At 38.3% G+C, this 25,746-nt stretch overlaps 1 protein-coding gene across 10 annotated transcripts in view; it reads right to left on the reverse strand.

Moving 5' to 3' along the window:
• The window catches only part of ATE1 (arginyltransferase 1), a 177,591-nt gene that overhangs the window by 37,346 nt on the left and 114,499 nt on the right, over positions 1 to 25,746 (reverse strand). For 9 of the 10 annotated variants that reach the window (XR_003433947.1, XM_027112809.1, XM_027112812.1 and 6 more), the window contains one exon: positions 21,199 to 21,319. Coding sequence is in view for 9 of the 10 variants with exons in the window: in XM_027112809.1 (XP_026968610.1) it covers positions 21,199 to 21,319 (121 nt within the window). In the remaining variant the exon portion in view is untranslated. Of the gene's footprint in view, positions 1 to 16,016; positions 20,286 to 21,198; positions 21,320 to 25,746 lie in introns of those variants that run through there. The other variant, XM_027112805.1, reaches the window with a different exon arrangement.

The following is a 25,746-nucleotide window of genomic DNA, read 5'->3' on the forward strand; positions in this document are numbered from 1 at the left end:
AACGGACTGTCACAGTGGTATTAAAATGGAGCAGGACCCTATGGTCCTTGCCTCCCCATGTCCTCGGCCTGCCTTTTGTCTGTGGAAAAATTTTAGCCAAAGAGTAAGTTTAATCAGACAAGTGAGAAACTGCAGAAACAAAGGAAAGCAGTCAAAGGAGACCAAATAATAATAGTTTAGTCATTAAGCATAGTCAAGGACCTTTAGTTCCTCCTCAAGGGCTACAGATAACATTCTGAGCCACATCCTGCAAGCTGTCTAATAGATACTGAAACCCCCGCCAGGTGGAAGAAGTGAACTACATGGTGACCAGACTGTAGCCATGACATAAGCTGCCACAATTCCGAGAACTGGCCTCAAAGAAATGGAAACAAACCGACCCTGGAACTGAAGATTAACTGTACCTAAAACAATCGAGATGACGCTGGTCAGACCACCGACGACCAATTTCAAGATGACTGTCAGAGGCGGCTGTGCTGTTTCTGCATGCAGCCCCCTCCCTCTCTCTATAGAAGCTCTTGCCCCCGATTGTCGGGGGAGGGGGAGTCGGCCTTTGGACAGGCGTCCGCCCTCGCCCTCGCCCTCGCCCTCCCCCACCCCCTGTTGACAGCATCCAAAGTAAAGCAAACTTTCCCTTCCACAAACCTGGCCTCTTTATTGGCTTTTGAGCGGTGAGCAGCTGGATCCCACTTTCGGTTAAAGTTTCATCTATCAGAACTGTGCTTATTGTCACAGATCTACTCTTTTAAAACTTGATTTTCTTTTCTGAATTTTTAAACCTAAAACTGGTTGCTATAACCACTCTGAAAGTTAATATAGGAAGTAATAGTAGAGTGATAAAAAAAAAAAAAGCCCTTTATAAAACTTGGATCAGATTTTATCAGGTTCAACTTTTACCAGGCAATAAAATTACAGATTTTTCTCAATCATCCATTTACCACACACTAACTAACTGTAACGTGTTTAATATTTTTCAAGACACAGTCAGAAACGCACAGCTAAAACAAACGTGATAGTTTAAACAATTCCTAACTAGTAAAAAATCGTTCTTTGGACTTTTTAAAAATTAAATAAAAGACAAGAGGGCTTCCACTTGCAGGAAGATGAAACAGACCTACTTTTCCCTATTGTCCCACTAAGTACAACTGAAAACGCTTGGCATCATATATAATACATAAGAAGACACTGAAAGGTGAGAGAAGGTGAGAGCCCAGGGTCTCTGAGACCCGACGAAGGACACGGTGGTGAGCTCCCTGTGTTTTCTTATTGCCCTTTTATTCCAGATGGCATACTGGAAAAGCTGGAAACTTAAAACACCAACATACAGACCAAAAACATAGAAGTACCATGAAAAGCCTTCTCAATCTAACCAAAGGACCAGGAAAGGGACAGTCTAGCAAGAAAGGAAACTTTTAGATAATAACCTCAAAAAACACAAAACTGCCACAACTTACCCAACACGGAATAGATAATGTAAATAACCCTATAATTAGCGAAGAAATTGAATTTGCAATTAATCACTGAAGAAGAAATATCCAGACCCAGATGGTTTCACTGGAGAACTTTACCAAACAATTAAAGAAGAATTAACACCAACTTTATCAATCTCTTTCAGAAAGTAAAAAAGGAGTGAACCCAAACAGACAAAGGCAATACAAAAAAGAAAACTACAAACTAGTATCCCTTATGAATGTGCATGCAAAAATCCTTTCCAAAATGTTGGCAAACAGAATTTAGCCATTGGGTTTATCCCAGGGATGCCAGGCTGATTCAGTATTCGAAAACCGTCAATATAATCTACTACAGAGATGAAAAATTACATGATGACATCAACTGATGCAGAAAATACGCTTGACAAATTCAACAGCCATGCGTGATAAAAACTCTGAGGACACTAGGAATATAGAGGATCTTCCTCAACTTGATTAAGAGTGAATACTTTCCCCTCTAATATTAGGCAGGGATGTCTGCTCTCACAATTTTTATTCAAAATAGCTCTGGACATTCCAGCCAATGCAATAAGGCAAGAAAAGGAACTAAAAGGCATACAGATTGGAAAAGAAGAAATTAAACTGTTTTTACTTGCATATGACATAACAGTCTATGCAGAAAATCTCAAGGACTCTATAAAACAAGAGCTGTAAGTAAGTTCAGCAAAGACACAGGATACAAGATCAACATGCAAAAATATACTGTAATGCAAATCACATATCTGATAAGGGATTAATATCCAGAATATATAAAGAAGTCTTAAAAGTCAACAACCAAAAACCCAGTTTACGATTTAAAAACAGGCAAAGGACTTGATAGACATTTCTCCAAAGAAGAGAAATAGATATATACACAAAAGGATTGAAATCAGGGACTTAAACAGATACTTGTATACCCATGTTCATAGCAGCATTATTCACAGCTAACAGAAGGTGGAAGCAACCCAAATATCTATTGACAGATGAAAGGATAAACAAAATATGGTATATACACATGGAAGAATATTATTCAATCTTAAAAAGGAATGAAATTCGGACACACACAAGGGAATAACCTTTGAAGGCATTATGCTAAGTGAAATAAGCCAGTCACAGAAAGGACAAATACTGTTTGAGAGCCCTCATATGAGGTACTTAAGGGCAGTCAAATTCATAGAGACCAAAATTAGAATCATGGTTGCCAGGAGCTGGGGGAGGGAAGAATGGGGAGTTATTGTTTAAGGGGCACAGTTTCAGTATAGGATAATGAAAAAGTTCTGGAGATGAAAGGGGTGATGGTTGTGCAACAATGTGAATGTATTAAGTGCCATTAAACTGTATACTTAAAAATGGCTAAAATGGTAAATGTTATCCTATGTATATTTTACAACTGAAATAAATAATTAATTTTAAAAGATCAACTGTATTTCAATATACTAACAATAAAACATGGAAACTAAAATAAAAACCACCACACCACTTATAACTGCTTTTAAAAAAATACTTAGGTGTAAGTCTAAATCTTTAATAGGTATGTACAGGACTTGCATGCTGAAAACTATAAAATGCTCATGAAAGAAATCAGAGATGATCTAAATAAGTGGAGAGATAAACCATTTTCATGGATTATAAGACTTACAGTGAAGATATCAATTCTTCTCAAACTGATATATAGATTTAACAAAATTCCTATCAAAATCCCTACAAGTATTTTTATAGATATAGACAAGATTATTCTAAAATTTATATGGAAAGGCAAAGGAACTAGAAGAGCTAAAACCATTCTGACAAAGAATAAAGTTGCAGAAGAATCACTCTATCCAATTTCTAAGCCCTGTTATATAGCTACAGCAATCAAAACTGTATAGTGTTGGCAAAGGGTAGACATATGGATGTGTAGAACAGAATAGAGAATCCAGAAATAGCCCCACACAAGTATGGCCAACCAATTTTTGACTAAAAAAAATCAATTAAACGGAGGAAGAACCTTTTCAATAGTGGTGGAATACTTGCATATCCATAGGCAAGAAATTAAATCTTGACCTATACTTCACATCTTATACAAAAATTAACTCAAAATGGATCATAGATTTAAATGTTACATGTAAAAATATAAAACTTTTAGAAGATATTTGAGACCTAGGGCTTAGTGAAGAGTTCTTAGACATAACACCAAAAGCATGACACATAAAAAAGTGATAAACTGGACTGCATTAAAATTAAAACTTTTGCTCTGTGAAAGACCCTGTTAAAGGGATGAAAAGACAAGTTGGTAAGGACTTATATCTAGAATATATAAAGAACTCTTGTAACTCAACAACATAAAAGCAAACAATCCATTTAGAAAATGCACAAAAGACAGGAGGATACGCTTCGCCGAAGGGAATGTTTGGATGGTAAATAAGCACATGAAAAGGTGTTCAACATCATTAGCCATAAGGGAAACACAAAATAAGACCACAGTGAGATACCGTTACCCATCTATTAGAACAGCTAAATTTAAAAATAGTAACAAAACCAGATGCTGGCAAGAATGTGAAGAAACTGTATCTTTTAGACTTTGTTAGTGGTAATATAAAATGGTGCAGTCACTTTGGAAATGCCTGGCATTTAGTTTGGTAACTAAATGGAAAACAGTTTGGCAGCTTCTTAAAAACATACAACTTACCATACAACTCAGCAATTATACTCCTAGGCATTTATCCCAGAGAAACAAAAACTGAAGTCTAGACAAAAATCTGTATAACAAATGTTTATAGTAGTTTTTTTTGGTAACAGTCCTAAATTGGAGACAACCCTGATGTCCTTCAATAGGCAAATGGTTAAACAAACCGTGGTATACATCTATTATCCACACCATGGAACACTACGCGCAATAAGAAGGAATGGACTGTTTGATACATTAAGAAAGAAACACCACCACCACCACCCCGCCCCCAGAGAGAGAGGGAGAGCGCGCACTCACAAAGGCAACAGAGTAAAATACCCAGGATGTTCTCATTGTGCCAAGTCTTCATAGGGTAGTTATTTTAGCAGAAAAGTCCCTAATAACCTCTGAGATTAGTGGTCAAAGGTAGTATTTCAAGATTTTACTGATTTTCATAAGCCAAAGCAAAACTGTAGCACCTTATGTCCAAATTTAAAATATTCCAGGTTTCATTATGTATCATGTTGTTTAAGACTGTCTACTTTTGAACCTAAAGACCAATTACTTCTTTGTGGTTTAAAATTCAAACAATGCTATAAAATGAATACTTTGATCAATAAAGCCAAATTTTAATAATAAGTCTGATCTGACTTAATAACAATAACTCACTGTGCTTGATTTTTTAATAATTTATTATTCAAGATGAGTGGGGGATTTATAAGATACTTCCTTAACTGAAAAAAAAAAATCTTATCAGGACCTTTCATTTATCCACTGCAATTAAGAGCAATCTCAAAATGAGACTTTACACATTCATTTCAGAGTATCTTTTCAATGAATGAACAAATGAATAAATGTTTAAATTTTCTGACACATAAAAACACCCAAACCTTTAAGGCAAACGTAGATATCTCAAGAACAGCACTTACCTAGGTTAGGCTTACCAAAAAAATTTTAATAAAAGGAATATTTAACATGAGCAAAATGATACCAAGGCTGTCAGAAAAAAAAAGCCAACAGACAAAACAAAACATCAAATTAGATCCCTCAAAAACCTTCACAAAAGGTTAAGTAAAGCCAAGTTACACACAGCCATCTCTTCTCCCCACTGTAAATAGTGATTCTCTGAACGCCAAAATAATGATGACCTGCTGGGTTAAGTTATGAACCATGTTTAATACAAACACAGGTATGCTTACCTAGGAAGCAAGGTTACAGGGAGCTCCTCTTCCAGCCCCACATTCACCAGCCATAATCCAGCTTATCTAGGATTCTAAAGCTTTTCTTATTCAAGACGTAACATGTTTCAGGGTTTTATTTTAATGCCAAACAACAGTAGGAGTACAAAGGCCAATGAACAGAGTTAATGGCGACAGTACAAGTTTCCAAAATCTTTTATGCAAACAAATTAGAGAAAACATAACCCATATGTCCTTTGTAAAAAATGCGAAGACTTTACAGTTTCATTCATTTCTAACTGTTCTCACAATTTAGAGACCAAAATGCAACGAGCACTAAGCTCCACATGTGAAAACAATCAGCAAGAAGGAACGCACACGCAGCGTCACTTTATTCTTCTGTCAACTTCGCTTGGGAAAACGCAGTTACAAATGTCAGCAATTTGTTCCTGTAAGCCATCTTAATGTCACCTTAGCTGCTTCTCCTTAATTATGACCACTTAAAAACGGTGCTTCTCCCCCCAGCTTCATTAAGGTATATTTGACAAATAAAAATTAAAATTGCATATAGTTTCCCTTGAACAAAGTGGGGGTTAGGGGTACTGACCCTCTACATAAAAGTCCAAGTGTAATTTATAGCCACCCCCCCCCATATACGTGGCTCCTCTGTAACCGCCTTTCCGTATCCTCGGATTCAACTGACCCTGGAGAGTGCAGTACTGAAGTATTTACTACTGAAAAAAAGTCCACGCGTAAGTAGACACACCCAGTTCAAACCCGCGTTGTTCAAGGGTCAACTGTACTTAAGGTGTACAACGTGAGGTTTCGACATATGTGTACGTCGTGTAAGGCACCCCACAATCAAGCCACTTAACATATCCATCAAAAATGGTACTTTTTAATGCAGGAAAAAACCACCTTTTATTTATAGGAACAATATTCTAGTTCCTCGTTATCAGTTTATATGTGGACAGCCTTCCCAACCTGACAGTAAACTCCTCAAGGGTGGGAACTGAATCAGCACCCAGACACCACCTGCCCTGAACTATGGCGATACACAGATGTATGAGCGCAGTGCCGGGTAGACGACCAGTAAGCACCTGGGGTTCCCAGTGCTGATCCTCATCTCACACCCTCCAGAGACGAGCAACAGAGACCCATCTTCAGAGCAGCTCCTCGCCTTTTATCAATTCTCATGTTAATTAGTACCACATGTTTATTTATTACTCAATGTCTGAATTCTCAAATTAAATCATTCTTGGATTATTCTCCATTTTTGAATGTGTAATAAATGTTAAAATTAATCAGGTCACAATAGCTTTAAATTGTGCTGTGCTGATCCATTTTTAGAACAAGAATGGTACCTGAAATCTTCATAAAACTCCTGTTAATTAACCACAATAAAACATAAGGAAATGATGCTAATGCAAACAACCTGTCAAAAATGCCCCTGGCTTATTTGGAATGAAAGGCTCTGTCTCATGCCTCATGCCTCACATCCTGGACTAGTCTATGTCGCTTCTCCAGAGAGGCCGAGAATTCCAGAAACAAAGACACTGTGTAGAGGACACCCATGCTCCAGATCTTTCAGTAACTGGCAAAGCTTAACCGATGATTTGTATGAAGAGAGGAGTTTGGGCCCAAACCCAAGAGTGAATCACAGCCAAAGTCAACTGCTTGACCAGAATTTACAGATACTTTTCAGACCGCCACGAGCTACAAACTGCTTTGCTGCTGCTCAGAAGCCCCGTTGGTTACTGGTCCCCAGTTCAATGCCCATAATCACCTGAGTGGGTTTTTTTTTTTTTTGCGCTACGCGGGCCTCTCACTGTTGTGGCCTCTCCCATTGCGGAGCACAGGCTCCGGATGCGCAGGCTCAGCGGCCATGGCTCACGGGCCCAGCAGCTCCGCGGCATGTGGGATCCTCCCGGACCGGGGCACGAACCCGTGTCCCCTGCATCGGCAGGCGGACTCTCAACCGCTGCGCCACCAGGGAAGCCCCACCTGAGTGTTTTAATTCTATTATCTCCGGATACTAGATGGGAACATGCAACGTGCTTCCACAAAGCAAACTCCCCCTCTCCAAGGTGATAAACATAAAGTACGACACTGAATAAGCTTTGCCACGTGTCTTCTGGTATATTATCGTCTTGCTCAGAGGAAAAATGTTTTCTTTTAACCTCCTCTAGCTACCCAGGTTTTGGTGTTTTTGTTTTAACCTTTATTAGACCCTCCCAACCGTTTCTGGGGCTCCCAGTCCAGTTCCATGCACCTCCAGAGTTTCTGCTGTGCTTTCACTAGTTCCCATCTGCTAGGATGGAATCCATTTGTTGTTACCTGCTGAGTCAAATGTCCCCAAATGACCTAACGCTCTAGGTTTTCGTTTTCATTTCATTACATTGCACTGAAAATGCCTACTTTGAAGCAAAATGTTTTAACAATGAAAAGGTGGAGGGGGTGCTATATATAATAAGAACATTAAAACTCCTTTCTTGTCATTAAATAAGCAAGTTAACCAGCAGCCGAAGTCAGTTACGGCAAAATCTTACCATCAATATAGAAAACCTCTGGACAGCAGGAGCATGAGAAGAAACGCCGTTTTGTTTCAGGCCACTCCTGGGCCCCTCTCCTGTGTCCCCCTCAGCTCTGACAGATTCTGACAAGACATGAAGTCTTGTCTTCACGTTGCTCAGCTACACACACAGTCACAAGTCCCTAAAAGTTGAGACTTTCTAAAGTAAATTCTAGTTTCTTAAAGTTTAAAATAAATCCTTAAGAACTCTTCCTATAATCCAAGTACTTCTTCATAAGTCTTAAATCAGTTTCAGATTTAAACAGTTACAAAAGAAACAGCTGCAGTTTGTAGTTTAAAGACAGGACTATCTCTCAAAACAAACTCTAGCACCAGTGGCAAATTCAAAAAGCACAAATAAACTAAATGGTCCCTTCTGCTTTTACTTGCCTTCTTGAATGCAGTTTAAGTGCTTTAAGGAAACATTTTCAAAAATCCTAATTTTTAAAATGACAATATAACATGGTGACTAACTGCATTGCAAAGAGCCTTTGTACTATCAAAGGGTTCACAAAATGGATATAACAATAGGGTGTTTTTTTAAAGAGATATTAAAAATATAATTCAATTTATAATCACTAGACTTTTTCTGAAAACATTATTCATTATTTTAAAGGACAAGGATATTGAAAATTTAGTAAACTAGCTCAAACATAACTTATTTACATTTAGTCAGTATATCACAGTATCTAATCCTTTCTTTCCCCTCCCCATACCCTCTAACTTATTAACCTGGAAAATTTTTCTTTGGTTTTATTCAGAGCGTGGAGGAATTACCTGGCATTACTTTAAAATGAAGATCAAAGCTCCCATAAGAGCAATAATTTGCTTTGGATTGATAAGGCTGGGACAGATGGCAGGTGAGAAAAATGCTGATGAGAAAGCTTAACTAGCACAAGTGTTATTTCACAGCTCTTTGAAGCACTTTCATTACATTCTCTCATAAGCATTGTCACACTTCACAACCTACTCTTCGGAAGAGAGAGATTTTCTTCTTTAAGAAGGGAACTTAACTTAGATCTAATTGTGAGATTAGAACTCAGAGTTCTGGACATTAAGGCTCAGACTACCGCATTAAATGACTCTGCTGTGGTCTGTGAAGACATTAACTATGCAACTTGACACAGTGAGCTAAAAAGGAATTGAGAGAAGAAAACACAAACTGTCTTTATTTAAATTTTCCCTAGCATATTCAAATGTTTATTTAGAGTAAAATATTTTTTAAAAAGCATCTTTGACTGTGTAATAAAATCATCATGCATAGTATTTCAGTCCAGAGTTTGTCCAAGGAGTCAAGCCTATAAGGTCACATCTTTCTCAAAAGGCAGACGCATCTGGAGAATCCAGACATTTGGTAAACAAAGATTGTTACATTACAAATAAAAGAAAAGTGAAGAGTTATTTTAAAAATAAGGCATATGACTGTGTAGCTTGCTAAAACATATGTGATAAACACTGATATTATTGTGTGATACCACAGAATAGAATTTTGTTTAGTTCCGCACAGTTTTCAGTTAATAATCTTTGGAATACTTGATCAATAAAATTACAAAATTAGACCCCAGTAAAATATAAAAATATTAAAATATTGACCGAGATTAACAGGAGACTCCTTTATAAGAATGTAAAAATCTGTGCTACAGTCCTAAGTCTAAATCTACTGTAACAGAGGAGAGGAGGGAAAAAAAAACAACCTGTCACCCATCAATAAACAAGTGACATTTCTTACCCAAAGCTCATGTATGTGTATATACCTAAGAATAAAACACAAAATGAAAACCATGAGAAAAATTGATATCTTAGTTATTGATATCACTGGAATTAAGAAACAGAGAAGAGGCCTGTTAGCAACAGACAAGGAAAGCCCAGAGAGGTACAGCTACCTACAATTAAATAAAAATGGCTTTAAACTTGTACTATTTTCTTTTTCCCTTGCCTATATAGTCCTTGCCTAGGGCCAAAACTTTCCTCAGTCTTTTAATGAGTGAGCCCATTATTTCTAACACCTGAATTTCACCATACAGACTCCAAATATCTGATCTGGAAGCCCTCCGCTGAAGCTGTGCAGGGCTGTAACTGGGCACTCAGATACGGCCTATCAGGACAGCAACTCGCTTGTGCTGGCACATCCCCTGGTCCCACCTCGGCTTTTAGGGCAATGGGCTGGATGTACCCGATATGTACAGACAATATCCACCGCTAAGCAGAGGCCTCCCGTTAACTACAACCGTGAGATGTCTAGTTAGTCATTTATACAGGTCTTTCCAGTGACAGGAACATTCTGATATGTGCTCCCCATCCTGACCCCTTTCTGACTCTAACCAGCTGTTTGCCTCATGAATACTGATTTAGGGGGAAGAGCAAGAGAGGCGTTGTGAGGATGAAGGAAGATGATACATGACAAGCATTTAGCACAGTGCTTGGACCAGGAAATATTAACCATACCAGTCATTGCTTACCACTACTACTTCTACCAAAAGCAGAAGAAGTAGAAAAGCTGGAGTGACAATCCAGGCCCCCTCATCTCTTAGTTCTCCCAGACTAGTGTTTTTCAGATTGTGGGTGGTATTTATGGTTAGGAAATCAATGTAATCGACTGTGAACAGCATTTCTTTTTTTTTTTTTTTTTTTTAGCGGTGCTGGGGCCTCTCTCTGTGGTGCCCTCTCCCGTTGTGGAGCACAGGCTCCATACGCGCAGGCTCAGCAGCCATGGCTCATGGGCCCAGCCGCTCCGCGGCACGTGGGATCTTCCCGGACCGGGGCACGAACCCGTGTCCCCTGCACCGGCAGGCGGACTCTCAACCACTGCGCCACCAGGGAAGCCCTGAACAGCATTTCTTAAAAAAAAAAAAAAAAAACTACAACAAATTCATAAACACTAGAGTGCATAATTTGAGTAACGGTTGAGTATTGTTCAGCATATTTTTGTTTCAGCTGTGTGTGTGTGTGTGTGTGTGTGTGTGTGTGTGGGAGCACGTGCGTGTACACAGGTATTCCAGGAAATGTGTATTATGTCACAATGTAAAGTGCATTTCTAGCAGTGGCCTAGAGTGGAGAGTTCACTATCTGAAACTACTTGGCTTCACCTAAAACTAAAACTGAAATTTTAATCTTCTGGGGACTTCCATGGTGGTGCAGTGGTTAAGGATCCACTTGCCAATGCAGGGGACACGGGTCCCTGGTCCGGGAAGATCCCACATGCCGCAGAGCAAATTAGCCCATGCGCCACAACTACTGAGCCTGTGCTCTAGACCCCATGAGCCGCAACTACTGATCCCGCGCACCACAACTACTGGAGCCCGCGCGCCTAGAGCCTGTGCTCCACAACAAGAGAAGCCACCGCAATGAGAAGCCCACGCACTGCAACCAGAGAAAGCCCATGCCCAGCAACGAAGACCCAATGCTGCCAAAAATAAATAAATTTTAAAAATAATAAATAAATTTATTTAAAAAAATTTTTAATCTTCTGATAGCAACAGTGAGGAAGAGGGACAGTGGCGCCTCCCAACACCTCTATTGGATGTCTTCTAACACCTTTAAGTCAACAGGTCCAAAGCAGAACTTACTATTCTTTTCCTTCTCCAAAAAATCTGCTCCTCTTCCACGTTCCTCATTTCAGAAATGAAGTCAGCATTAACTCAGTTCCTGTCAGAACCCATAAAACTCTCTTGACAACTCTCTCTCCCCCATCGCCATACACAATTAACCAGCCAGTCCTGTGGACCCCACCTCCGGAATAGCTTTACTATCCTTTCACTCCCTCTCTGTTCCCAATTGTTCCCAACCTAGTCCAGGCCACCATCACCTTCTGCTTAGAGAACTGTACGCAAAACCCTCCTAATTGGTCTTCCTACCTCCAGTCTTAACTAAGTCCCATTCGTTCTCCACATGTGGAGTAGAAATGACAAACTGCTGATGTCACTCAGCGCTTAAAACCCTTTCATGGCCTTCCAGTGCTTTCGGAAGAAAAAGCTGAACTCCACACAATGATTTACAAAGTCCTGCATTGGCCAGCTACATCTCCCCGCTCCGAGCCCAGGCCCAGTCTAAACTCTAGCAGTGCTCTCTGCTCCCCAGACCTTCTGAATAAGTCTTCTCTGCCTAGAGCTCTTGAATTCTGTCCCTTTAAATTCTAACTTAGATCACTTCATCCAACAAGTGTTCCCTGCCCTCCCATGCCCTGTCCAAATCTGGGTTGAGGACCCTCCTGTGTGAATTAATTGCGTCTTCTATTACCCCGAATATGCTACTTATCACATTTTACTGAAGTTGTCAGAGTGTCCTTTGCTAAATTCCCTGAGGGCCAGGATGAGTAATTTACATCCCATCATAAAGCACAATGCCTGGCTTAATACTTGTTGAATGAACGAATTTATGACTTCGAATTTAGGTTTCTAATTCTTGCGTTGGCTCCTCTATTTAAAATTAAGCTAGCTTTTGTCTTTTTTAAAAGAGTCCACTACTTTCTCACGTTTGCGGTCCTTACTCTATCTGCCCTAATGCAACTGACATGGTCAACTGACATCAGGGACATGCCACCTCATTCTATACCTTTCCTATATTAGAAACCTCTTGGGATTGCCTCTTATATCCCCTTGGCCTCACTTCCAACTCATGCTACAACTATGAAGTACAGTTCTATCAGGACAGATTGGCAAGGTCTGTCTCTCTTGCTTCCTGCCTTTCAGAGGCAACAGCCTGCAGTGCCCATAGGAGTCTGCTCTGCAAATGTACAGATACAAAGTGAAAGTGCAGTGGCGTTAACACCCAATGAGACAACCACTGGCCAGTGGAGAGGAAGCCAGTGGACAAGTACTTCTTCCTTTGGTCCCTTGGGTGGCCAACTCTGAGACACACACCAGAAGGTCTCTCAAAAGGACTGAAATCCAGTCCTTAAAGTGGCAGCTCACACAATAACACATCCTTCTATTCTTTTCCCCCTCCCCTAGTTCACTCTCCCCAGTCCCCCACTCCTGTTCCCCAAGACAATTTCTCAAATAAATCATCTGAATGCAACCCCATGTTTCAGGATCTGCTTCCAGAAAGAAACCAGGCTAAGACAGTCTCTTTAGCATTAGAAGTGCTCAGATTTTTATTCTTGCTTTCTTATTTTGCTAGGGGTTAGTAAAGCAGGTAACTTAATTCTTCCCCTACTGTAAACACTGTCCTTCCTATTTACAGACAAATTTCATTTTATTATTAGTGAACACTCCACAGAAGCATGAACAAGTCAAGTCTCCCCTATGATGTCTATTTCAAATGAACGGCAGCTAGGAAAATACATTTCTTACATGAACAGGAATTCTACCCAAGTTTCCATGTTTATATTAAAAACACTTTGCCAGCATCACATAAAAGACCACTCATAAAATAAAAAGACTTTTTCATACCTTCATGTTACAGCTTGCTTATTTTTCTGCAGAGAGAATGAATATTAACATCCACAAAACAGAATCTAAACAGTTTAAAAATACCTTGCAAGCAGATGCAGAGGCTCCATTCTTACACTGAAGTTGGGTGTGAATGATTTTGGAAACCTTCAGGTTGTTACATTTGTCTTTGGGTCAGTTTCTCCAATAGGTAATAGGCACTGTATTGAATATCAAGTGATGCAGACTCCAAAATACAGAATATTTACTGATAATTCACAAGGTAGGAAAATGTTCAGTCAACTGCAAATTATTTTAGGGCTGATGACAAGCTTGATGACATCCTGGGATATCATCTTTTGCCCCTTCTTTACTTATTTAATCTTTAAGCATTCCACCAATTGTCAGAGATCACTAAATTTATTGGCTAAGCAGTTTTTAAATTCTCTACTTTTACTGCTGCCTTCCAACATCAGACAAAGTTTAAAAAATTTTTTTTAATTTGTTTTAATCCAGAATGTATGGAGATGGACAATGCTTATAGAATTTTGATGATTTGGGGTAGTAGAAAGGTTTCACTTTTATTACAATAAAATATCCTTGTAAAGTAGTTACATGTCTTCACCAAATTTTCTAAACTACCTGGATCAGAGTATTCAAAGAACTCTATTACTATCATCAGTGACAGTAATCTGATTTGCATATAAAAGCATTTGAAATCAATGTCTTCCAACTCTGATACGTTAAGTGCACACTCCACCTATAACATATTTAAGGCCTAGAACTGAGATGCCACAAAGCTCTCTAACACATAAAAGCAAGTCTCCTCAACACTGCACAGCCTTGCCAGCTATTACAGGGCACAGACAGAAGCCCGCTTCCTCTATGTTAAGATTCACATTTTTACGTGGTTGACGTTTCTGAAACCCAAATGTATCTTACAACTTAGGGAGTCATAGTCTACTTGGCAACATTTTTTCTTAGTGGTACCTAAAATAAAGAACTTAAAATTGATGATGTCTCATATTCAACAGAGTATCACAGTTCATCCAGCACTTAAACAGCAGGTGTGGGCTTTACTTTTATCCTTTAACTGATATTTTGGACAACCCCTTCGTGACATCAGAAATGTCAGTTTTCACTGAAACAAAGAAAGTAGCACAGCAAGATGTCACACGTTAGAACCAGGCAGAACTAGCATTTATAGACATGTTTTGAAGCATCACGATAATTCTGAGCCTGCTATCGTGATGCTGGAATCATTTTTATTATTTATTATAGGATTAATTACATTGAAAACTGGGTGAATGACTGTAAAAGGAATTACTTAAAAAATTGTTTCTATTTCATAAGCAAAAAGAAAGATCAGAGAAATATTTCTTGAATAGTTAAATGGAAATCTTCAGTCTGCTTTTCAAAACTTTTCAGTGGTATTTCAGTCTGCCTCTGGCTTACTGCTCACACATACATGCGTTATTGCGCAAAGACTGGCTGGTAAAGATCTGTAAAACAGTATTTTAAAAATTTCTCTGTAAGACTGGCTTTTTTAAAACACCCTTTAAAAATGACAACAGTCATTTACAACTGTTGAAGTTTACCTTAATGAGTCTTGGCTTCACATTTCTTAATAGAAAACGCAAATATTAAAACATTACACTGCTTCACTCTTACGCATAAACACTGTAGGAAGGACTTCTTGTCTTGCTCCGTAGTGTCCTCATTAAAAGACCATGCAAACTAGGGAAATCTAGCTTCTGATTTTTAAACCAGGAGTCATATTAGCACTACACTATAACATTTGGATTAAAAAAGTATATCTTTGAAAAGTAGGTGAGTGGGAAAATATAGTAATAATATAATAAAGTGGTATTTTTAAGTGGATGGGGGTAAATTGAAAAAATTAGGAGACTGTAACTTTCTACATTTTCCATATCAAAACACATTCTTCAGGGCTTCCCTGGTGGCGCAGTGGTTAAGAATCTGCCTGCCAATGCAGGGGACACAGGTTCAAGCCCTGGTCCGGGAAGATCTCACATGCTGCGGAGCAACTAAGCCCGTGCGCCACAACTACTGACCCCTGTGCTCTAGAGACTGCGAGCCACAACTACTGAGTCCACAGGCCTAGAGCCTGTGCTCTGCACAACACAAGAAAAGCCACCACAACGAGAACCCCATGCACCGCAACAAAGACCCAACGCAGCAATAAATAAATAAATAAATTTATTTAAAAAAAATCTTAAAAAAAAACCCCACATTCTTCCGATTCACCAAATATAAGAGCCAAGTTTCCAAAGATATTTTCTTGGTTTGATGCCTGGTTTCTTTATGACACGCAGTAGGCTACATGTTTATTCTATCTCCAGCTGGCTATATCCAATAGCACCATCTTTACTGGCAACAAAGAATTTACGTTTATTAAGTATCCAACAATCAACATTATTCATTTCGCAACTTCAAATGCGTAGGTCAACCTCAAATCTAGACTTGAAACAATTTTTACCCCGAGAAGAATTAAAAGAACAACAACTTAATTCTACATCTAAAATAATTCAGAAGGCCACTGTCCACTTAACTGTAAGTTATCACTGCAGCACATTTTTAGGGGCCTTAGGGAGTTTCGGTAAATTTGCTTTCTCATCAGGCACTGTTTCCCAGTGATTAAGATGATATTATAGCTGACGTACATCCTTTCTTGAGGGACGTGCTACCAGGCTTGGAGAAACCAAGCAAGCCAATATAGGCCAGAGCTCTTTCTGAACCTGGTTATTTCACACACAAAGGCACAGTCAGAGTGGGACTTGGTTTTTCTGTGGGCATGTATGACAGAAACTGCAGAAGTATAGAAAAAATGCCAGGGAACCATGCCAGCAAAAAAGAAGGACGGAATAAAGAGAGAAGAAAAGAGGCAAATGAAACAACATAAAATAACACAGTTCGGAGGCTCGGAGTTTTGAGGGATGGGGACCAAACTAGGAAAAACCATCTTACACTAGTTTAGATTTTCGGCAGCTGCTGGCAAGATTTTAGGTGTCCTAGAAATTCTCTAACCTGGGCTAAGTACATAAAGCACTAAACCAAAATTAGGTGCTGTTTTTTTAATAGTAAATTAAAATTCAATACCTTAATAATTTATGACTTAGTTATATTATAGACAAATTAAGAAATTACTTGCAAATATTTCAAGGTATGTACAGAAAAGAGAGAGTGAAATCTAGACTAATCTGTGGTAAAATGTATACTTCTATAAGTAGAAATAGAAATAAAGCTTATTCTAATTATCTCCTCTGAAATACTAAAAGTATCCATAAAAATATTATAGAGCAATATTTAAATTAAAATTAGTTTACATTTATGATTAAAAGCCATTATTAGCTATTATTTTTGCAATAAATAATATCTGAGGGGTCAATGATGAAGCATTCAATTATGTTCTGAGGATAAACTGAGGTAACATAGGGGAAAACACAGAATGGCGCTTGGGAAATACCGTATGCTTAACGAAGTTTTAATATTTTGTAAAACTGGAACCAAAAGGATTTTACTACCAACAAAAATAGTACTGTCGACTGAAAAAAAAGGCACAACGTGAGAGTTGTGAGTGAAGTTTTATCTGGGGCAAAATGAGGACTACAGCCCGGGAGACAGCCTCTCAGAGAGCTCTGAGGAACTGCTCCGAAGGGGTGGGGGGAAGGTCAGTGTTACATAGGATTTTGGTGAAGGGGGTGCGTGCAGTCAAGCGCACGTCTCAGCAGAAGGCCGCTGCTGGTCACGAGGAGCAGATGTCTCCGTTCATGATCTTAGTGCTTTTCTAGATCTGAGGAGGTGCAAGACATAGGCTCATAAAACCTTCTCCTGAAAATCTCTCTCTGAAGCCCTGTCCTGCCAGTTTTCCCCAGAGCACAGAGGGCCTCATTCCTGATCTCCACCCTGAACTCCTTTCAGGATGTGTGGAAGGTCAGCAGCTACAGACGTTTGTGACTTAATCCTTATAGAGGCAGACGGCAAATGCCAATTTTTAGCTGGCAGTACAATATTGTGCAACATTAAGGGTCAAATCAAATCATAGTTTATCATGGCTATAAAACCAACTCCAAAACATTCGGTTTATCCTTGTAAAACTCTTGTAAATCTTATGCTTGTAAAATATCTGTATTAGATACTATCACATAAGTAGTGGCATTTGTTTGCTGAATGACTGACCAAATTAGTGGTCAAGTAGTTTTTACTTTACTAAAACTAAGAAGCCACACAAAGTATTAAGAACGATAACAAAAGTGTGAAGCATGATTTCTTGTTTTGTTTCTTAAAAAATTCACAGAGCTATATGCACAGGAAAAAAAGATCAGGAGAGCATAAAAAAATTAACAATGATTTTACTGCTGTACCACGAGAATGTGAATCATTTTCATTTCCTTCTTAGTAGCGGTTTTATGCATTTGAACAAATTTTCTACTAGTGTTTCCAGTAAATATTTTTAAAAATAATTTAATCCAAAAAAGTACAATGTAGCTGTGATGCAGAATTTTTGAAATCTATACATATCTAACCATCAATTTAAAAAGCAACCTAGCACACGTTTACTTAAAAATCATTTGAGGAACTTTTGAAATCCTTTATTTAGAGTAGGCAGAGGTCCTGAATTGAAAAACAAAAGACCTATTTATGAACAAAAGAATCTCTTTAAAATTTTCCGAATTACTTTAGTTTGCCAGCCCTCCCCCCATGGTACTGTACAGCAGTAAAAACAATAGGTTTTTATTGTGAGGCAGACTTTTTAGCTGAGCAAATAACCATAGAACCCGAATCCCCAAAATATGTGGGGTTGCGGGGGATGGGTTGAGGGCAGGGAAGAATAGGATTTCCAGACGTTCTCAGCAATTCAGGACAGGGGGAAAATGTAATTTTTCCTGCAAGGGCCACTGATGCACCTTGTAACCAAAGTCTGTTTTACCGACACCCATGGTGATCAGCTGTGCCTTTTGCAGAGAAATTTAACTACTGAACAGCTGAAAGGAGAAACAAGATTTAGTGAAAAAAGCACCATGCCGACTAACAATATTGCCCATATTAAGCTCTGTATTTTCTAAGTCAGAGTTTGGGTCATGTATGAGTAAAACTGGCCCCAGAGAAGAGAGCAGTTTCTCACAGATTGCCATTTGAAACTCAAATGACCATGTTTCACAGCATGCTCAATGCATTCCAGCATGTAACTGCATTTTAATTTCCTAAAACCACAGGATGTAAGTGTGATTTCAAATAGTTTCTGGACTGTGATATTCAATACTGATAAAACTGTATGGTGTCCTCCTCGAAGTTCCAACGATTCAGCATATGGAAAAGGACCTTCATTTTCTTGGAAGCACTATTATCAAAGAAATTAACTCCTCTGGCTTTTGTAAGTGAATCCTAAACAATGAATATTAAGAGCTAAAGCTACTGTCATAAGAAATGGAACTTAGATTACAGGAAATAAACAGGCTATATATTCCTCACTCACCAGGGTGTTGTAAGTCCTGGACAAAACCTGCAGGTATGAGACTAAATTTTCTTTGCCATGAAATGCTCATTAGCGCTTACTTTGGAAAATGAATTCAAAATATATTAACATGAATGAATCTTTACTTGAATGTCCATTTAGTACATGGAAATCATGCAGTCACCTTTTCAACTTTATAAAACAGGGAGAGCCTGTGACTTTTATTATTTTTTTTTCCTGTGACTGTTTTAATCTCCAAGTATACGCAAGAAGAGAAGCAGATCTATTTTAAAGAAAATAGATCAAGAGGGAAAAAGGGAAGGTGAAATTGTGTCGTAAGTTTGGGAGTCGGAACCAATTTGAGATCATATTATTATTCAGTTGGAAGGAACTTATAAAGACAAATTTTTACATGTGAACATCAAACAATGTACTAAGATGTTCAACAATTTTCACCACAGGGACTGGCTCTGACCTGACCTTGAGAAAAGATAAAGGGAAAAATTCTTTTGAGAGGATAGAGTGGTTAAGTACAGTTGACCTTGAACAACACGGGTGAACTGCATTAAGTCCACTTACACTCGGATTTTTTCAATAGGAAATACTACAGCACTACACGATCCAGGGTTGGTTGAATCTGAGGCTGCAGGTACAAAGGGCCAACTCTAAGTCGACTATACATGGATTTTCAACTGGGTGGAGGGTTGGCGCCTAACCCCCAAGTTATTCAAGGGTCAACCGTATATGCTTTCCTCTAAAATGCTATTGCCTTTTGAGCCTGACTCCAAAACTAACTGACAAATTCAATACGTTTGTTTTTAAGCAACAAGTCTATTTAATTAATGAGGTAGAACTTAGAATGAAACTCTGATCAGTAATTTAAGGTACAGGAATGCAAAGCTTTGGCTGCTCTACGAAACCCAAATATCTAGAAAACCTGGAGCTAACCTCGAGGTGCCTGGCACATGGGCCCCTATGGCCACTCTTCATCAGATTCTAAGGTATCATCATGTGTAAGAAGTGCCCACTCTTGATTTCATACCAGCCTTTCCAGGAGATAACAAAATACAAAGGTACATGAACCAATTTTTTAATGAAAGAAAACCTGATTTGTGAAAAAAAAAAATGCACATCTTAGAACAGAAGAAATGACTGCATTTCTTTCCTCGTCCTCTTTGTCTTCCTATTTGATTTGTCCATTTACTTTCTTCCTTTCCCCTGACCTTTCCATTCCTCTCTCCTTCTTTTTCCTAAAGTTAGCCTAAACCACAGGTGGCTAGTAGGAAAATGTTTGTGTTCTTAAGAATTTATGCATTGGGCATCTCCTTTGGTGGGCTGTGAAGATAGAAAGGTCAAAAAGCATCCACGGAAACACCCAGGAACTTCAGCCTGGGGGAAGACATGCAGTACAACTTAATGCAACTGATCACAGGGCAGGAGAGCATTATGACTTGTGCCTGACGAGCAAAGCCACAGCGAACACGGTGAGGGTGGGGAGGGCCGCGCAGAGGAGAACTGCTATAAACGGTGAGTGGTACTCAGATGACAGGGAGGGCAACAGATCTGCATGCTTCCTAGGAGAGAGGGATCAGGGCACATAAAGGCAAAGGCAGAAGAAACCTGTGGCATACATGGGATGCAGCCCCCTACCTGCCGAACAATCACCAACACCACGATAAGAGGGGGCTATTCTCAATGTGTTTGTTTTATTTTAATCCTCATTATAGCTCAATATGAAAGGTCTTATTATTATCTCTATTTTGAAGGCCAGGAACCTGAGGCCAGAGAGATTATTAAACTGCCGGAGGGGACCCAGTTTACCAGCTGATGATGGAGTCAGGGTCTGAATGCAGGAAGTCTGGCTCCAGGGCTATACTTTTAGTGTCTGTACCTGCTACCAGTGCACAGTATCCAAAGGAGAATAATAAGAGATAAAATATGGCTGGGGCTATTCTGGGCAGGAGATAGAAGAAAGGACAGAAAAGAAGAAGCACCAGGGATGCAAGAAGTCAAGGAAGTATCATCACAAAACCCATCACAGCCGGCTGGCCCTCGCGAAACCATTCCACAACTTTATCTGGTCCAATTGGTCGATACTTCTATCTTCTTTACGTTGGCTAAATGATCCAGTGAACAATTTTTATGCACTGTGATAGTTGTAAAAGTAATGGAGAACACTGTGAGCCCTCAAAGCATGCGAAAACTAACCAAACGGAAGAAGCTGTGTCAGTAAGTAGCACAAGCACATGAGGCTTCAGCATTTATTTGCAAAACCATGATTGTGAGTGTTGTGTGCGTGAGTGTTGTGTGTGTATGCACACGCAGCGTCTCCTTCTATCCGACAAACACACGCATGTCCGTGCGCAGGTACTCACGCACACTCCACAATATATAAAAAGCTACCAGACCCTGTTAAGGGTCACAACCAAGCAAGCGGATTCTGAAACAAAGCCAATGATTTCCGGCCAAGCTCTGCTCCAAACATACCTGCTTCTGGGTCCTGGTTGAAACGGCAGTACTTGGAGTTCTCAAGTGAAGGCAGGCACTGCTCAATGGGTACCCAAACGTATGTCTCAGGACACAGCAAATCAGACGGTCTATACTGACCCTAAAGAGAAGTGAAGAAAAAAGGCACAGGCATTACTAACACAGTAACTTCCTAGTTACTAGACTCCACAATTCCGGGAAAAGTTTTAATCACAAAGTTAAATGAAGTCAACCAGAAACAGCTTTACTGTAAATACTAAACAACCCTATTAGTAACTGCTTTCCCAGCTCAAGAATGTGCATTTGATCAAAAGGCTCTCAAACAAATGTATCACCATTTGGGATGCCTGTGCTCATTTGGAAGATCTGAGTTTCTACTTTCTTTTGGAAGAAATATTCAACATATGATTCTTGCTAAGCTGATTGCTAAGAATACCCAGTTTCAAATTCAAGTTGTCTCTTAAGTGCCAGTTAATAACACAGTGAAATTTCACATTTGACAGCATTATAATTTATATATGAAATAAACAGGAATTTCACTATCCTTAGTCAAAATTTTTTAAATTTGTAAGCTCAGCTGATAATATTCTTTCCATTCTAATGTACTAAAAAGTACTGTCTGGTCAACATGCTTCCATGAGCAATCTAGACTGATAAATGTAAAGAAAGAAAAAAAATTTTAAATTACAAAAATTTCAGGGAAATATCTGTGATAATAATCCTCTAAAGTTTCTTCAAACACTCTATTTTAGGAAAAATGATTTATGTATTTATAACCCCATCATGTACCCCAAATATAAAACAAAGACTATACAACAGATACTGAAGAAAAAAATCATTCACCTAAGGGTAATTTGGTAGCCAATTAACAGAGGATAGTGCAAATTATGTGAAATCACTTAGTGAAAATTTTTAGACATATCAGTTAATTAAAATTCCACATTTCTCTAAATTTTAAAATTCAAAATTCATCATAGAGGTTAAATCTAAACATTAGTTTTCAATTTTTTTAACCTACAACCCATGGTAAGAAATACATTTTGCATTACAACCTAGTAAACCTATATGCAAATATAAAACTAGAAACAAATCTTTTACTATAGAATGCTTACCCATGTTATGTAATCCTTTCTTTTCTACTCTACTTCATTTTTTTAAAATGATGCTCTTGGACTATTTAACACCAAAATTGCTTTCATAAATAGCAAATGGGTCACAAACTCAGAGATTGAAAAACACTATCTAGTGCAAACCCCATGACAACGAATACTGCTGCTTAAGGGCTTAGCACTGTTACACGGCTTCATATCAGAAAGGTGCTCTATAACCAGCCTACCATGTGTGAGCAACTGGTAAAGCATCACTCAGGTTTAAAATGAACACCACACCCTCCCAGCATTCAAAACATTCAGAAATCTGTAAGCTAATGGAGAGACTGTACATAAAACACATGAAAACAAATCAATTCCTTTCAAGAGGTTGGCAGAAGAGTTCAAGGAGGATATGGAGTTTTAACGGGAACAGATTCACTGGCTAAGTCTGGGGCAGGCTGAAAAGGAATGAGAACAATCTAGACGAAGACTACAGCATAAACAAAGATGCAGAGTTGGGCCTAGTACAAGATAACTCTGGGGAACGTGAAATAGCAGAGCACTGCAGAAATGAAAAGGTAGGTTGGGGATCAGCTTCAGATATCATGTTTTGGACTTTATTCTAGATGAAACGGGAGTGCTTGCTGCCTGAGACAGAAGGCATGAAAGTATGAAGACCAGAACTCAGGTCTCTGACTCTGATCTTCCTGCAGTGTTCACGGCATTGCTGATGCCTTACTGTCCTAGAGCAATAAAGGTCACCTAGAAGGGGCAGGTCTAGGTGGGCCACACACTCATCTAATATTAAAATTCGAAGCACGGGGTTATTTAGAAATGAATTAATAATTTACTTAGGAGGTGTAATAAAGCCAGTTATTCCACTGATATCTACCTTCTCACAAGCAATGTCATTCTCTCCATTAATTCAGGAAGTATTTTATTGGGAAAAGAGACAGTGTGATGCGGTGCTGTCTACATTAACAAATCTGAACACTAGATAGCAGTCTAAAGCAGTGGTTCCGAATCTTTTTTTTCTTCCTTCTTGGTTATGGACTAATTTGAGAATCTAATGGGAGTGGCAGAAGCTAAATATACCAGCTAAAGAAATAAACCTTCTCGGGGAAAAAAGGAGTAACTCTTCCTGCCACTGGAGTATACGAAGAGTTCTTAGAACACAAAAAGCATTAACCGTAGAAGAAAAAATTGACGAATTGGACTTCATCAAAATTACACTGTCTTCAAAAACTTACTAAGAAAATAAATAGGCAGGCCAAAGACTGGGGAAAATATTAAGAAAACCTGTTGTATTAGACAACATATTTGTATCCAAAACATATGAAGAATTTAACAACTCAATAGTAAGAACAATCCAAATTTTTTAGAAGGCAAAAGACTTAAAAATTTTGCCAAAGATATACGAATACCTAAGAAACCCAACATCAGTTACCAGAAATGCAACCTAAAACTATAACAGGATACCACTGAATACCCACTAGAATGGCTAAAATCTAGAAGACGAATAAACACGTTCTGGCAAGGATCTGGACCATCTAGAACTTGTGTTGGTTTAAAATGGCATAACCATTTGTGATAAGTATTCTTGTATACACATCATTTGTGCATATGTCTAGGGTAAACTCCTTGGACTGGAATTGCTGGGTATAAGGGTTTTAAGTTTTATAGCACAAAACTGTTTTCCACTGAAGTTGGGCCGTTTTATATTTCCATCGGCAATGTTATGTATGCAAGTGCTACTTAGCCCACATTCTTATCGACAGTGTACTATCAAAACTTTCCATCTCTGCCAATCTGAGAAATGGCATTTCATTGTGGTTTTAATTTGCACTATGTATCTTTCCATATGTTTAAAGAAATTTGCATTTTTTTTTCTATAAAGTTGGCCCATTTTGTTGTTAGATTTATGGTCCTGGTAATTGGAAAATGCTTTATATATTAAGGAAATTAACCCTTAGTTTGTAAAGTACGTTGTACTTTCCTAGTTTGTCTGTCTTTCGACTGTGTGTGCCATGCTCTTTTACCATGTAGAAATCTGGTAAATGGTCAAATTTATCATTTTTTAAAATGGCATCTGGGCTTTGTAATATAACTAAAAAGGTCACTTTCACTCCAAGATTATAAAAACATTTTCATGGTTTTTTTCTAGTACTTTTATGGTTTCACAATTTTGCATTTACATTTATGCTCCATCTGGAATTTATTCTGGTGTAAGGTAGAAGAAAAGGATCCAACCTAATTTCTTTCAGATGTTTACCAAGTGGCTTCAACATCATTTTTTAAACAATTATCATTTTCCCCACTGATTTAAAATTTAAAATGTCTTTTTGATAACTTACTAAATTTCCAAATATATTTAGATCTCTTTCTGGACTTTCTATTTATTCTGTTACTCTTCTGTCTGTGTAATCATGTACCAGTGCCATATAGGTTTAAATATTAAAGCTTTATATTATATTTTAATATAATATCTGGTAGAGCTAAACCCCCCTTATTGCTCTTCATCTGCAGAATTTTCTGGTTCTTCTTGCTTAATTATTCTATGATTCTGCATTTAATACAAAAAGATTACCAATATGAATAAGGAAACTAATAAAAATGGATGGTGTATCTTGTCTATTGTGATGGCAGCATATAAAAGAAGAGAATCCCAAGAATGTCTAGTAAAAGGGAAACATATCATCTTAAGTTAAAAAAAAAAACAAGAAAAAACAAAATAAAACCCAAAACTTATAAACGACATCATTTTCTAATTTAAGATAGAACTAAATGCTGACTGGCTAAGATGCACAGACCAAATTTTGGGGAGGAGGGGGGAAATCAGCCATCAACTATGAGTCTCTTAAGATAAAAACAGATACATTCCATGCAGACATTCTGATTCATTAGCAGCCACCTGAATCCAGGGCCTGGATTTAACAATGATGCTGACAATAAAAAATACTCAGTCAATGAACATTAAATGACTCCTCACTATGCGACAGGCACTAGGTGCTGGGAGAAAAAGATGAACAAATGCACGTCTCTAGACAATTCACAGTCTACTGGGAGTGACTGACCTGGAGAAAGATAAAGCACACATAAGAATATATTAAGTGTGATCATGCACAACTGTCCAAAGTTCCTAAATTTTCACAATGTTCTTTTAAGGCACTACTTAATATTTTACTGTTAACTCTTTAAATACTCAGGTTATCTCACTGAAAAACCATACATGTACACATTTTAACTTCTGATCATCCAAAATCAAATTTTAGATTAGGTTAAAACATTATTTTTCTCCTCAGTACAGGCTTATTTCAGTGCTTTAAATATTGTCTCAAGCCATCAAAGAATGCAAGGAGTTTTATGAAATAAACCACTTTGAAATGTTACGCTTTCTAAGCTTAGCTGGTAGAGAGTTAAGTGACCGAACTACTTGCAGTTCAATTTAAAGTTGCCA

This window comes from Aethalodelphis obliquidens, unplaced genomic scaffold (genome assembly GCF_003676395.1).
Source record: "Aethalodelphis obliquidens isolate GAN/ISIS:26980383/991018 unplaced genomic scaffold, ASM367639v1 scaffold11, whole genome shotgun sequence".
Taxonomy (NCBI): Eukaryota; Metazoa; Chordata; class Mammalia; order Artiodactyla; family Delphinidae; genus Aethalodelphis; species Aethalodelphis obliquidens.